At 42.0% G+C, this 13,456-nt stretch overlaps 1 protein-coding gene across 21 annotated transcripts in view; it reads right to left on the reverse strand.

The window, feature by feature from the left end:
- Positions 1-3,973: 3,973 nt before the first annotated feature.
- The window catches only part of TCF3 (transcription factor 3), a 105,172-nt gene continuing 95,689 nt past the window's right edge, over positions 3,974-13,456 (reverse strand). For 9 of the 21 annotated variants that reach the window (XM_088149497.1, XM_088149484.1, XM_088149494.1 and 6 more), the window contains 2 exons: positions 7,294-7,438; positions 3,974-4,620 (listed from right to left, as the gene is read on the reverse strand). In XM_088149497.1, coding sequence (XP_088005623.1) covers positions 7,296-7,438 — 143 coding nt within the window. In that variant the 3' untranslated portion in view covers positions 3,974-4,620; positions 7,294-7,295. Of the gene's footprint in view, positions 4,621-7,293; positions 12,565-13,456 lie in introns of those variants that run through there. The other 12 variants (XM_088149498.1, XM_088149488.1, XM_088149495.1 and 9 more) reach the window with 5 other exon arrangements.

Raw genomic sequence — 13,456 nt, forward strand, 5'->3', positions numbered from 1 at the left:
GGGACCACCTCCCTCCAGTTACGTCTACCCATCCTATCAGGTCTGGGAGGGGCACGTCGCAGGTCCTGTCTGCTAAGGAGCTTCATCTGCCAGGACCCAGGAGGAGGGCCTTTTCTGCCGTGGCACCCGTCCTTTGGAACATCATCCCTCCCCGAGGCGAGGTTGCTCCTGACCTTCTGGAAATCCCTTAAAACGTGACTTTTCCAGCAAGCCTGGGGAAAGACAGAGCCTGCAGAGAGGTTACTTTTGGAATGGACTCTTCAGTGTTTTGTGTCTACTTACAGTTTTTACAGGCCTGGCGCAATATGGTTCATGGGGTCACAAAGAGTCGGACACGACTTAATGACTGAATACCACCACCACCAGAGTTTTTAACATGTATTTTACATGTATTTTAATGGTTTTGCTTTTTAATCTTTTTGTTTGGTTTTTGTTATTTTAATTATGTGCGCCGCCCACAGTCACATATGTGAGATGGGTGGCTACATAAATTTAATAAATAAATAAATAAATACAAATATGTGTATTTTTTCAGCGATCTGATTTTTGCCCAGTGCACAAAGGGGAACTCTAGTTCCAGATTTTATTTTTAACAGATAGCAAGAAAGATGCCAATGCAGTCTTGCTTGTTTTCCCTCCGTGATGAACATTTTCTCCTATAAAAATGCACCTTCATTTTGTTCTGTGTGATGATTTGAGGGGCATGGCTTACAGGGAAAAGAACAAGCAGAAGCACCATTCCACTTGCAACAACCTGTTTCCAAAATTCAGTCCAGCGTGTGATGGAAACAAAAAGTCAGACAACCAGAAGCAGTTTAGTACAAGGTAAAACCTTTATTACAACTTTTTTTTTCATTGATAGGTATACAACATCTGAAAGACAGATATGGGGAGGGGGGGAAGGTAATATTGTTATAAAATGTCACATTTATTGCTACATTACTGTTATATACAGGACAGTTCTCAAAATTCTACTTTTAAAAAAGTTAAGGATTATTTAAAAATTCCAAATAATCCAGCCAGCTGTTTTTTTTTCTTGACACTTGTATAAAATTATTATATATATATTTTTTAAAAAATGAACACAATCCATATCTTGAGGCACTCAGAAACACAACTTTAACCCCCGTGCTCCCCATCCCAGAAATTCTGAATCAGTCCAAAACATTTATTTTTTAAACTATCTTACCCCTTTCCCTCCCCCCAATACTTTTTTTCCTTTTTCCCTTTTTTATTGGTGTTAGGCATATATATATATATATATATATTTATTTATTTATACTATATATATATATATCTTTAAAAACTATAATGTGTATCTGATTTAATAACAAGGATCTCAGCCAGTTACGTACAGCTGGATTTTTACACATAGGCAGCAGACACCAAAGCGCCAACCCAAATACAGTTAGATAAAACTTAAGTTCCGCTTAAGGTCTCAAGTTAGTCCATTCATTTCCATAAGACATTGCCATGATTAACTGTATCTGGCTTGGGGCTACCCCCTCAAAAGCAAAAAAATCATTTTTTAATATAAAAAAAAGCTGTAATAACAAAAGAACCCTTAAAACAATCTACAAGGGCTGAAAGATATACAGCCTTCCCCATCCCTTCTAAAAAAATATATCTTAACGGGAATCAAGTTACATTTTGTTCTCTGCATTGCTTGAACCCCTATTTTTGTTAACAAAACACATTACATTTTCCCATGACGTTGTTTTGCCCCACAACTTTTTTTTTTTTCTGTTTGTCCCTTTTTGTCTCCTAAACCCCACAATTCCCCCCTCCCCCAGAGAAATAAATATCCCAAGAGACTTTGGGACATATCTATATCACAAACCTAAACTTGTTTCAAACCCGTTTCTAGCTACAGCAGCTTCCAAATAAAGGGAACCTGCAGATTGTAGTCCTAAGAGGAGGGTCCTGTTGGGAATGAGAGGACAATCATGAGCCAAGAGCTCTTAGCATCCTCATCAACCTGCAGGATTCCTCCAGACAGTTAAACCGGTCTGAAACTGGCTTAGAGCTTGTAGTGTAGACATACCCTTGGAAAGGTGCTCCCCTTTCAACAGAAATACTTTTAAGCAATCAAAACAAAACAAAACAAAAAACAAAAAATAATTAAAGGAAAAGCTCGTTTCATGCTGGTGGACTAGAAAGAGATTTGGGAAGATCTGGCACTAGGAGGACACGGCCACCCTTTCTGCTTTGCACCACCACATCGCCAAGGTGGTGGTATGAAACATAGTTGTAGCCACACGAGGCTTTCCCCTGTGGGATTGCACATGCCATTCTGCACACTCAGTCTGTGCAAAGCCATTTGGACCCAGCGTCAACCCCATCCTGCTTTCCAAATTGGCCCATGGAGCAGAAAGAGGGAACAGAGGGAAGGGCAGGGTTCTCCGGGTGACCTTCGCCAGGCTGGCACAGAGTTTTTCCTCTCCTACTTCCTTGAGAACTTTCCTCCTACTTCCAGTTTTGTGCAGAAGAGCCGCATTGAACATATGCCCACTCCTGCGGTCGGAAAACAAGAACTCTGCAATTAGGTCAGAGGAGATGACAAGCAGAGGAGACCACTGTCAGCTTCGCTCAGCTAGTTCTACAGGGTATCCTTCGTAATAGAAGGGTACAATGTCTGGCCTTTTCTCTTTTTTAGAGAGGTCGAGGCAGACATTTTGCAGATTCAGCAGGAGTCACCCCCACGGAGCCCTTTATGGTAAACCTCTCTCAATGGCATTAGAGGAAAGAGAAGCGGCTGCATGGTTACCAGCAGATGCTACATCCTCTTCTCCAGTTGTAAAAAGCGACAGGCGGTGAGAATGTGGTGGCTCACGTTTGGAGACCACGCTCCCTTCGGCTAGCTCCAAGTACCTAGTAACCCAAGGCAATACTTTAGCTACGCGTCGGCTGCCAAACAGAGGAATGACAAAGGGGTGAATCGGACCCTTGCAGAGGGGCCACAGGACGCCTTTCTTACTCGGCCCCTCCCCTGGTGTGGGGCAGTCTTACAGGGACTTCTCTGGAATCAGGGAGACATCCACCTTGTCCTTCACTGTCCATGAAAAGAGGGGGAAGATCTTCCACAAGAGCATGCAGGGAGCAGGGGAGAGTTTGATCAGCCCCGCCAGCATGTTCTGGGCTGCTGAAATGCAACGGTGATGGCAGTGTGTTCTGAATACCCATGGAGCATTGCCATGCTGGATACGAGAGTTCGTTGATGCATCTTCTTTGGTGTGTGCATGACTGTGTGTCTAGGTGTGTTTTCACAACAGCGACTTGGGACTCTGCACGGCACGTGTCTCCCTCTCCCTCTCTGGATATATATGTATTTATATATATTTGCTGGATATATATAAATATATATATATATTTGCTGGACGAGGCTTTCTTGTTCCTTTTCTCCCGTGAGGTCTTTGTTCTGATTATAACCTGCCAGGATCTTTTGCTTCCTTTTGTTCCACATCAATTTGTGCCGGTGCTTAAAAAAGGCAAGTGGTTCTCCGCGTCCTTAGGGCCTTCCGAAGACTACTTTTGCGAGTTCCCAGACGCTGCCACCCGATTCAAATCCATGTTTTCTGGCAAATGTTCAGAAATGCTGTGTGTTGTTCTTTTTCTTTTGTTAGAAGGGACTGTAAATTGGGTGGCGAGGAAGATGGGAGAGGGCAGGACAAAACAGAAAGCTTCCAAGAATTGCTACTGGGTACATCCTTTGGATGAAAAGCCACAAGACACACAGACTAGCAGCTGATGGATTCATTTGCCCTCTCCCTCCAACCCCTCCAATATTCCACGTGGCAAAAAGGAAGTGAGATGATATCGGCAGATTCTCTCTCTCTCTTTCTCTCTTGCTCTCTCTTTAAATCATAGAAGCTACTAGCCAAGTGAAGATTTTATTAACCTGCCTAGCTAAATGCACGTGACTCTCTCAGAGCCAAAACACAATCTCTCTTGTACCAACCTCTTCTTTCGTTTCTTTTCTTTTTTTTTTTTAAAAAACATCCAGTCTCTTAATACAAACTTTTAATATTTCTGGTTGATCTTATTTAAAAAATAATATGCAACATTAACTATAGAAACAGCAGCAGAAAAAGGCATGGGGAATCAGTCAAGTCTCTTTCTCTCTCTCTTTTTACATTTTTTTTTGTTGTTGCTTACAAAACAGAGATGCAAAGGAAGCTTTAAAAAAACAAAAAAAGGCATTACTATGTTTGTTCTACATTTAAAAAATTATTGTAACTAATGTTCTTTTAAAAAAAAAAGAAAAAAGAAAAAGAAAAAGAAACGCATAGGCACAATTTCTTCTGCTGGCCTTTTGTGAACACAAGCCACTTATAACTCTCCCCCCACCTCCCACTGAAAGATATGCATTGACAGTTCCAGAATATACAGTTAAGGCAATCTTTGCTGTTGGGTTTGTTTTTGTTTTTTTGGATAAAGTTGTTGCTTTTCCTTTCTGGTGGAGGAAAAAAAGTTCTTTTGAGCACACTGAATTTCCATTGCCATGTCAGTATTTCAACAAGACTGCAGTTTCTGGCGTGGACACCCAGCAGGGGTGTGTGAATGATACAGTCCTCCCTTCTTCCTGCAGACATCAGCTTCCAGGTGAAGGAGAGAAATCATCTGAAAAGAGACAAGAGGAAACGATATAGAAAGCCTGTTGTTCTATACAGATCACTTTATAAGGAACAGCAGAAGCAACCAGCTAGGTTCTACAGAAGAACTTCTGTCTTCAGCATCCTAATTTTATTTTATACCAGTGTTTCTCAACCTTGGCAACTTCAAGATGCGTAGACTTCCCTTTTCAGAAACTTCCCTTCAAGCTATAAAAAAGATTAAACTAGGAAAGGTGCCTGGACCAGATGGATTACAAGCTTCTTCTTATAACTCTTTTGAGGATGAAGTTTTACAGCCCTTACAAAACACGATGAACTCTATCTTACAGGGAGGAAAAATGCCAGGGAGTTGGAAAGAGAGCAATATAACACTACTACATAGAGAGGGATGAGATATGACTTTAACAAGAAACTAGAGGCCAATATCATTCTTGAATAATGACAAGTTGTTCACAATGATTCTAGCTAATAGACTGAAAACAATTTCGCAAGAATTTATTCATGAGGATCAATGTGGGTATTCACCTAAAAGACAGTTAAAGGACAATGTTAGAAATGTGTTGGACATTTTGGAATATTTGAAGCAACATAATGCAAAACAAGCCACATTGATTTTCTTAGATGCAGAGAAGGCCTTTGACAGTTTGAGTGGGCTTTCTTGTTCAAGGTTTTGGAAGATATGAATTTTGGACAGAACTTTATAAAATGGGTAAGATTGATTTACACTTCACTGAAAGCACAAATAATGTAATGGAACTTTGTTTTTGTACATGGTAACTGCCGTGAGGTTATTGCATGCACAAAGATGGAAAGATTCGGTTCTCTGGGGGAGATGGGTGGCATATAAATTTAATAAATAAATAATCCACAATGGAGGAATGTTGGTTGAGATGATGGAACTTGCTGAGATGGCTAAACTGACTTCTTTGATCAGAGAAAAGACAATAGCTACATTTATTGCTGACTGGAAACCTCTTATGGACTTTTTACGTAAAACAAAAAAATGAACTTATGATTTATGGTTTTGATGATGAGATAGGATAGATTATAGAAAGAAGAGAGTTATCTTGTAACCACAGAGTAAGAGGCAAATTTATAATTGTACTTATAACTGCTGTAAAGAAGATCAGAAGCTACTTTTTATCTTTTTTCTTTCTTTTCTATTTTTCTTTTACTTTTTTCCCCATTCTTGCATTTTTAGCTTTCTCTTTGATTTCTTTCTTTTTCTTTTTCTTACTTTATATTAGTTTGTATTAGTTTTTATCTTCCTTTTAAATTTTTTTTAATAAAAATTAGATATAGTTATAGTTATAGATGTAGATGTGTGGACTTCAGCTCCCAGAATTCTAAAGGAATTAAAGCCGTCAAGGATGAGAAACACTGTTTTATAATTATAAGAAACCGCCTTCACTAGACGGTGAGTCCTTCCATCACAGTACTGCACCCTACCTGACTTGGTGTCAAGCTATATACAAAATGGCCTTCTCTGCCCAAAATGGCCTTCTCTGCTTCTCTTGTCCAAGATGGACTTGCTGACAGATGATGAGCAGGGCCAGAGCTTGCAGGCACTATTTTTCAGTTGCAGCCCCCACGTTATGGAAGAGATCCCTCTCTGGAAATTAGGTTATTGCCCTCACTGTTGACCTTCCAGACAAAGAAGTGCTCTGGAGGGCCTTTGAGGGAGTGAATGGTCCCCACTCCACCTATTGTGCTATGGTAGAGTGGTGTTTTTGTTGGTGTTCATGATATAAACCACAGGGAGTTGTTTCTGGGTCTGACAGTAAATAAACAAAATCAAGGAGTCAGTTGTCTATACTGACTGGCGGTGACTCTCCAAAGTGAAGTGCAGAAGGATCCTTCCCATCAGTTGTTATCTTTTTAAACTGGAATATCAGGGGCCTTCAGTATGGAAAGGTTTCAGTTCCACACTGTGCTATGGTAAATCATTTGTTACTTTTATGTCATGTCATCTGTGGTCATTCTCAAATATTTTCCCATCTTGGCACAGAAGACTTGTCATGTATCCTCAGCTAATGCCCTGGGGGAGACAAGGTAGTTTGAGGAGTGATTCTTCCTCCCAATAACCCTGCTTGTGCATTATGATCTGACTCAATAGGCCCTTTTCCAGGGTTCCTTGCAAATAAGGATTCACAGGACCTAAAGGCTTCTCTGTGTGGCTCTTGTTTGAGAATTCCATTTTTTAAGTGAATAAACTCTCGCTGTATAGACTGATGTTCACTCTCTCATGACACCCCTTGTTATATTTTACGGTATTAAGTCTAAATAACTGTATTAATAGTTTGAGGAACAGTGGGTGGAAAAGCAGACTGTACGTTTTCACAGATAAGTAAAGCTTTCCATTTTAATCCACACAGCAATGCTGTGAGGCAACCGAGACTAAGAGAACATGGCTGTTCTCAAGGTCATCCTGTGGACTTGATGATCAAGCTGGCTCAGAATTCTGAAGTTCCACCATACCTGGAGGAAACCAGCTGTTGATTTAAATGATGTCCATTAGCAGAAATTCCTGGTGGATTTTGCCCCCTCCTGCTCCCATGTCAGGGATCAAGTCATGAGCAACATGCATGTGAAAGAAACGCACATATCACATATGAAGGAGCTGCATGTTCCATTTTGTCCCTTCAAGAACAGCCCCACAACAGGTCCCAGGAGGAAGTACCTTTACATATGTCCCACGGGGTTGTGTCCATCTCCTAAACCTGCATGAGATGCTGAAAGTGCCATCTGGGGATCGCCCACCACACCAGACACTTTCTCCTCTTCACGACGTTTCAAGCAAGCCGCTTTAGGGTTCAGATTGCGTTCTGAGACAAACAGAAAAGACACAGGCCATGGGAAGGAGGAGAAAACCTAGACCCAGGGTAAATATCTTGCAATGACCACATTCTTTCTGCCGTCCTCCCCAAGAAGCGTTAGGAGTGGAAAAACAGAGAATGAACATACATGCTGCGCGAGCGAGAGAAAGTGTCCCAGCACGGGAAACAGCAGTTTTTGGGGGAGCTGCAGTCACCCAAGGCTACAACTACCAGGTCTGGGCTGCTATCAGTGCAGATGATCACTACATGGCAGCAAAGAGAAACAGGCAATTCTCACGCTTTGCCGCCACCTTGTGATCAGCCTTTTTACAGCCCTTGAAGCAGGCCACAGTGCTCTGGATAGCAGGTCTGGATGGATATACTTAAGACTCTGTGTACTCCCACCTCTGAAAAGTCATGGGCTGTTTAGCAGATGGTGTTGACGAAGAATGATCCTCAGTCCTTCGGGGATCATTTCTGCTGTGGTCAATTTGCAGCCAACAGAGCAGTAAAGCAAAGCAAAACCAAAGAACACATTCCAACCAGAATCGCTCAACTAAGTGCCCAGAGCAAAGGACGGAAGGGACAGGCATAGGACACACTCATGCGAATAAAGGCACGTCTGGGACATCCCCAGAAAGAGACAGCCTCCCGCCCATGCAAGAGAATGAATGACCTCAGGGTGGGGGAGACCCCTAGCGCCGTACCTCGTACTTGCTGCTCCAAGCCTAGAATGACTTGCACTGCTTGCTGAAGGATGATGAGTTTGGTCTGTGCTTTGTCTGTTTTTAAGTGCATCTGGCACATGCGTCCCAGCTCTTTAAAGGCCTCGTTAATGTCCCGTACGCGCACCCTCTCCCTGGCATTATTGGCCATCCGCCTCTCCCGGTCCCTCAGATCTTTGTCCTCCAGTGATAGCGCCTCATCCGTACTGCTGGGTTCACACAGCACCACAGGGGTTAGTCAGGGAGCAAAAAGTGACTCGGGAATCGGGGTGGGGAAGAGAGATGGGGACGGTGCCAAGGTGTGGTGGAAAAATGTCCACAGCAACTTCAAGCCAAGATGGGCCAGGCCAATTGATTGTAGGAGACCCCTTGAATTACACCTCAGAGATAAGAAGCTGCCAGACTCTAGGGCAAGATTAATGTCTGTGTGCCCTTTATTTCCTAGACGGTCAGTTTTTGAATTATTACTTAAAGAAACAGAAAACTTCACATGAAATTAATTCCTTCCTTCATCAGATGAAACCATTACACTTGAAGCTAAAGGTATGACTCCCCTTTGCAACTTGAGAGAATCAGTTTACAAACAACAAACCAATCAGTAATGCAAAGGTGGGGAACTTCTTGCCCACCCCGAAGATCGTGGCTGGTGGGAATCACAGCTCAACAGTATCTGCAGAACAACAGGTTCCCCACTGCTATAATAAAGAATTAAGCCTTAAACATTAGGAGTCTGTATTGTGCATTCGTGTTTTTTTCTTCGCGAATTAAAAATCAAACTTGCAATGCCTTTCTCTCTGCTTGAGAAAGGAAGGAAAAGAAGTAAAATCCAAATTAAGGCATTAAAAACAACTGTTTGTAAAAATGGTGGGCAGGCCACAGCCTGCAGCCCCCATACCATTTTGCGGCCTCCAGAGCACCCTCAGATGGTGCCTTTTGATGGTATAGTTGTTTGCATGTTTAAGCAACAAGAAGGTTTCATAGGAGTGTAGAACCTTGTAATTGCCCCCATCCCCCAAAATAAAACAAATGGTCTGTGATGCCACTTAAACACCAGCCATGACCCCTCAAAGGCAAAAAATAAAATAAAAATTAAAAATGGTACACAAAGGTTACCCAGCCCATCCAAAATGTCCTCAGGAAATGGATCCTCATACTTCACTTTTTGCTCCTCTACCATGAGTCCCCAATGCAAGCAACAAAGATCAAATTGCCTATGGTGGACCACCCAATGAAATACAAGATCCAACACATAAATGGCATAACTACAGAAAGCAATGAACCAGATTCCAGAGAATCTGATTTATAGACTGTGAAATGCATGCTGATACATTCTATTCCATCACTCCTACTTGATTTCTCCTTGCTGGTAAAAGCAGCTAAAGAAACAATAAGAAAAAGTCATCTCCTGGATTGTCAATCCCATACAATACAGAAATTTTAAGTCAAGAACAAACTTTGGTTTGTGTTTTGGTTCATTAAGCCTTTTCTTGCTGTTTAACTTTTATTGAGTTGCTCTAGCTAGTAGAAGGAGTGAGAGAGAAACATCTGGACAATATTCTCCAGAATGCTCCTCATTAGGTCAAGATTCTCTAGCACTGTTGCTTAGCTTGCATGTTTGAATGTGGCCTCTCTTCTGAAATCTGAATCCCATCATTCTAAACTTAAACTTCATTTGTTGAATGCCCATGGCTGGCTGGGGAATTCTGGGAGTTGAAGTCCACTCATCTTAAAGTGGCCAAGTTTGGACATCATTGCCCTAAGTGATCCTCAGTTAATGGGAAAACCACTGCACTGACATAGGTGTGAAAGTAGAATGAGAAAGGAAGAGGGTCATTCAAGAAAGGAAAAGAAAGCCACAACTGGCAACTGTCTTTGTGAAGTGCCTACCAACACCTGCCATGAATAGAGTCCATGCAGAAGAAACAAAAACTGTCTTATACCAGATCAAACTATTCTGCTTGGTATTGTCCACTGGTACTGGCAGAGAAGAAAGGTTCTCTTCACTCTCAAGTTTCCTTATCATCTGCTCTAGATCTCTAACTGGGATTCAACCAAATACCTGGAAACATGGTCCTGGTCATTCATCAGCCCTTGCCTTCAACTCAATGAAGCCATACATTTTGCCCACTGCCCTTCAGAGTTGCATCACTAACAGCAGAGTAGAAAGACCTGCCACCCACTCTACTGTGGCCTCCTCAAGGGGAGGGTGGGCACATCAGCTTCCTTGAAGTAGCTCAGAACACTGCAAAGTGTTCCCTTGTCTGCAAAGCACCCCTGCAGGTTTTGCTATTAGCCCCGGAAGGATCTCCACCTAAAAAAGCACAGCTAGCTCATCAGAAATGTTGTCCCTCTTCCCCCAAGCCACCAAAACAGGCATCAAGATTGATCCCATCTAAAACAGTTATGAGCATTGGCAGCATCTTAAACTCTTGGCATGATTGAACCAAGGGAGTCCTTTTCCCTTCCCCACCAGCCCCATCACATCCATGATCCCTGTTTTCATACAGGGGCAGCCTTTTTCCCCAGAGCAAAAAAAGAAACAAAAAAGAAGAAAAGAAAACCTTGAAAAGGTAGGTATAATTGCCTTCATCTGACAAGGCGTGGTGGATGTCCCCAATGAACTGAGGATACGAGGCAACCATTTTGCACATGAAAAGAAGATGTCCTACTGAAATAGTGCGTGAGGGCACAATTCTAGGCCCCCACATAACCTGGAATTAAGTAACCCTTTTCTTAACCAGCAAAGCAGAGTTAGGGTATATTTTTGTGGGGTCTTCATTTCCAACCTTCTAAGCTACAAAAGACAAACCAGAGTCATATCCAAACCTGGTAATTGTTATCTCTTGATTTTTAATATCCAGAACCACCCGAGACAACCTGGTCAGCTACTTTATCTTTCCAGTGATCCATTAACTACTTGGGAAACTTCTTAAGACAGCCCTTCTGCGTAGGCTTCACTATTAAATGATAGTCTGGATTTTCTTAAGAACTTGCCTGGGAATTCAGCCTAAATCCAGAATGAATTTTTGATCCAATGGGTTTAAAAATTGTGGCTAAAAATGTAGGGCTTTTCTTTATGACTTAAGTGCCATCCCTTTCTGGTATGCCTTAAAAAAAATCAGGCAAAGTATAGATTCACATAGTTTACTAATCTGAATTACAGAATTAAACCCATTATCCCAGAATTAACACATAATAGACTGAACTACAAATTATCCAAGCAAACTGTATTCACAACACACTAAATCACAGAAGAAGTAACCAAATCTGAAATTAACCAAGTTGACTGTTATTATGCCAATAATAACCATGGTCTGGTTAAATAGAAACCAAACCACTTTGTTATACCTGCTTGTGAGTTATCAATACTGCTTAGAAGCAAGTCCCATTGAAGGCAACAGGACTTATTTCCAAGTAAGGGCCACATTTTAAGTTAATGATTACTTTGAAGGGTTGTCAGATTCAATTTAAAAATAAACCTATGTACCCAAATCCAACAGGAATTGTAATCGTTAATTGTGATTTGAAGAAGTATAGATTGAAGACTATAGCAAAGAAAATTAAAGCATTCAGAACATTCTTGAAGCAATGTCCAGACTCTTGGGGTTGCATTTAACTCTGGCTCACTGGTCCCTGTCACAGAAGGAATCCAATCCTTTCATATGCTACAGTAACTCTCTGCAAGCTTGCTCTTATCCCAAAGCAAACTTAACTATATCAGAGTATTGAGAACAGCTATCAGTTGTTGTGTTGCCCAAGTTAGGCCAGCCAGATGTTCCGCAGTTTCTTGGCATTTATAAAATAAGGTAGCTTAGTTTTGAAAGGATAATAACATAATCAGTTCTTGGTAATTGGGGGGGACTGAAAGGGAGAAGAGAAAGTCCTGCAGAAAACCCATCCAAGGTACTATAAGAAGTAGAAGTCTGTGTTTAGTGAGGCTCCAGTTCTAACTTCCTCAATCTTCACTGAGTTTTTGCTGGAGAAAATATAATTGGCTGCTTTTTCTAGGAAAACAGATGTCAGCTCTCAGAAATACGAACCTCATCTAATGGATTCTCTCCCTTCTTAAGCTCTCTGATAAAAATGCCCAAGGGATCAAAAATATCCAATTGGAAAATATTTTTTCAGGTGGATTAAATGTAGGAATGCCAACTGCTGATCAGTCAAGGCACAACTTCACCAATCTTCTACCCCAGGTAAAATTATATGTATTTTTTGAAATCAAAAAACAAAGAGCAAGAAATCCAGATGACAGGACCATGCGCCAACTCTTCCACTCACAGATTGTTCCTTTCCTTTCCTGCTCCCTGCACCAACCCACTTCCCCACTCCTGTTTTTTCTCTCTTTGAGCAAGCAGCAAGTACAAGGTAGAGGGTGGGAACCACCGAGAGGTCACGGCTGGGGACTGTCTGTAGGAAAGCAGGTAAAGGATGGGGGAGAAGGGGAGAAGAACAAGAAAACATTGGACAAGGAAAATAAAAGTTATACATGTTATGACAGGCAAAAAGGAAAAAAAAGGGGGGAAAGAGAGAAAGAGAGAGAGAGAGAGAGAGAGAAGCATAAATGAATCCCAGCATTGCAACATGACAGCAGAGTACAACACAGGCTGTGAATCTTGATGGTAAATACAGCCGCCTCTCTTGAAGAGGAGGAAGAGAAAACCTGTCAAGATGCCCCCATGGGGTGGGTCCCAAGAAAGGAAGGTTAAATGCTCACATGCACAGCCAAGCGTTTACAGGCATTCCCAGCAGAAAAGTTAGCCCAGCTACACTTGGTGGGAGTCCACCTCCCTCTAGGGTAGCTGCAGAGACCCATTTCCAATTCCCTTCCCTCCCTTCATCAGGGACCCTTCTGCATTCCAGAATCCCAAAGGTTGGGACTGTGGTCCTTGAATTCTATCTCTGGAGGTGTGATGGCTCCTGAGGTTAAGTTGGGATCTGGAACCAGGGTGGGGTTGGGAGACTCGGGTTATAGACAGAAAATGACCTTCAAAGTCAGAACCTCACACATTTCGACGTAAGTAAAATCCCACGTTTTCTGAGCATCTTTCACTGCTTCAGGGTGCTACTGTCAGATCTAAAAACTACCACAAGCTTGGGCCCCGCTGCGTCTCCCAGACGTACGTCCCCTGTTCTCTTTGTCAAGGTATCTCATTCATGCTCCGAATTCAGTCATTCCTGTGATGGGCAGAGGGAGTCACTCTCACCACAGTCTACAAAACACCTGTCCTGAGACTATTCTAGACAGAGGGCTTTGAAGAAATATATTTTTTACAGGGAACTTTCACCACAGGGTGAGAAA

The sequence above is a fragment of the Python bivittatus genome, unplaced genomic scaffold, assembly GCF_059951505.1.
Source record: "Python bivittatus isolate LINGU-HERP-01145 unplaced genomic scaffold, Pbiv_v1 ctg000580_np1212, whole genome shotgun sequence".
Classification (NCBI taxonomy): domain Eukaryota; kingdom Metazoa; phylum Chordata; class Lepidosauria; order Squamata; family Pythonidae; genus Python; species Python bivittatus.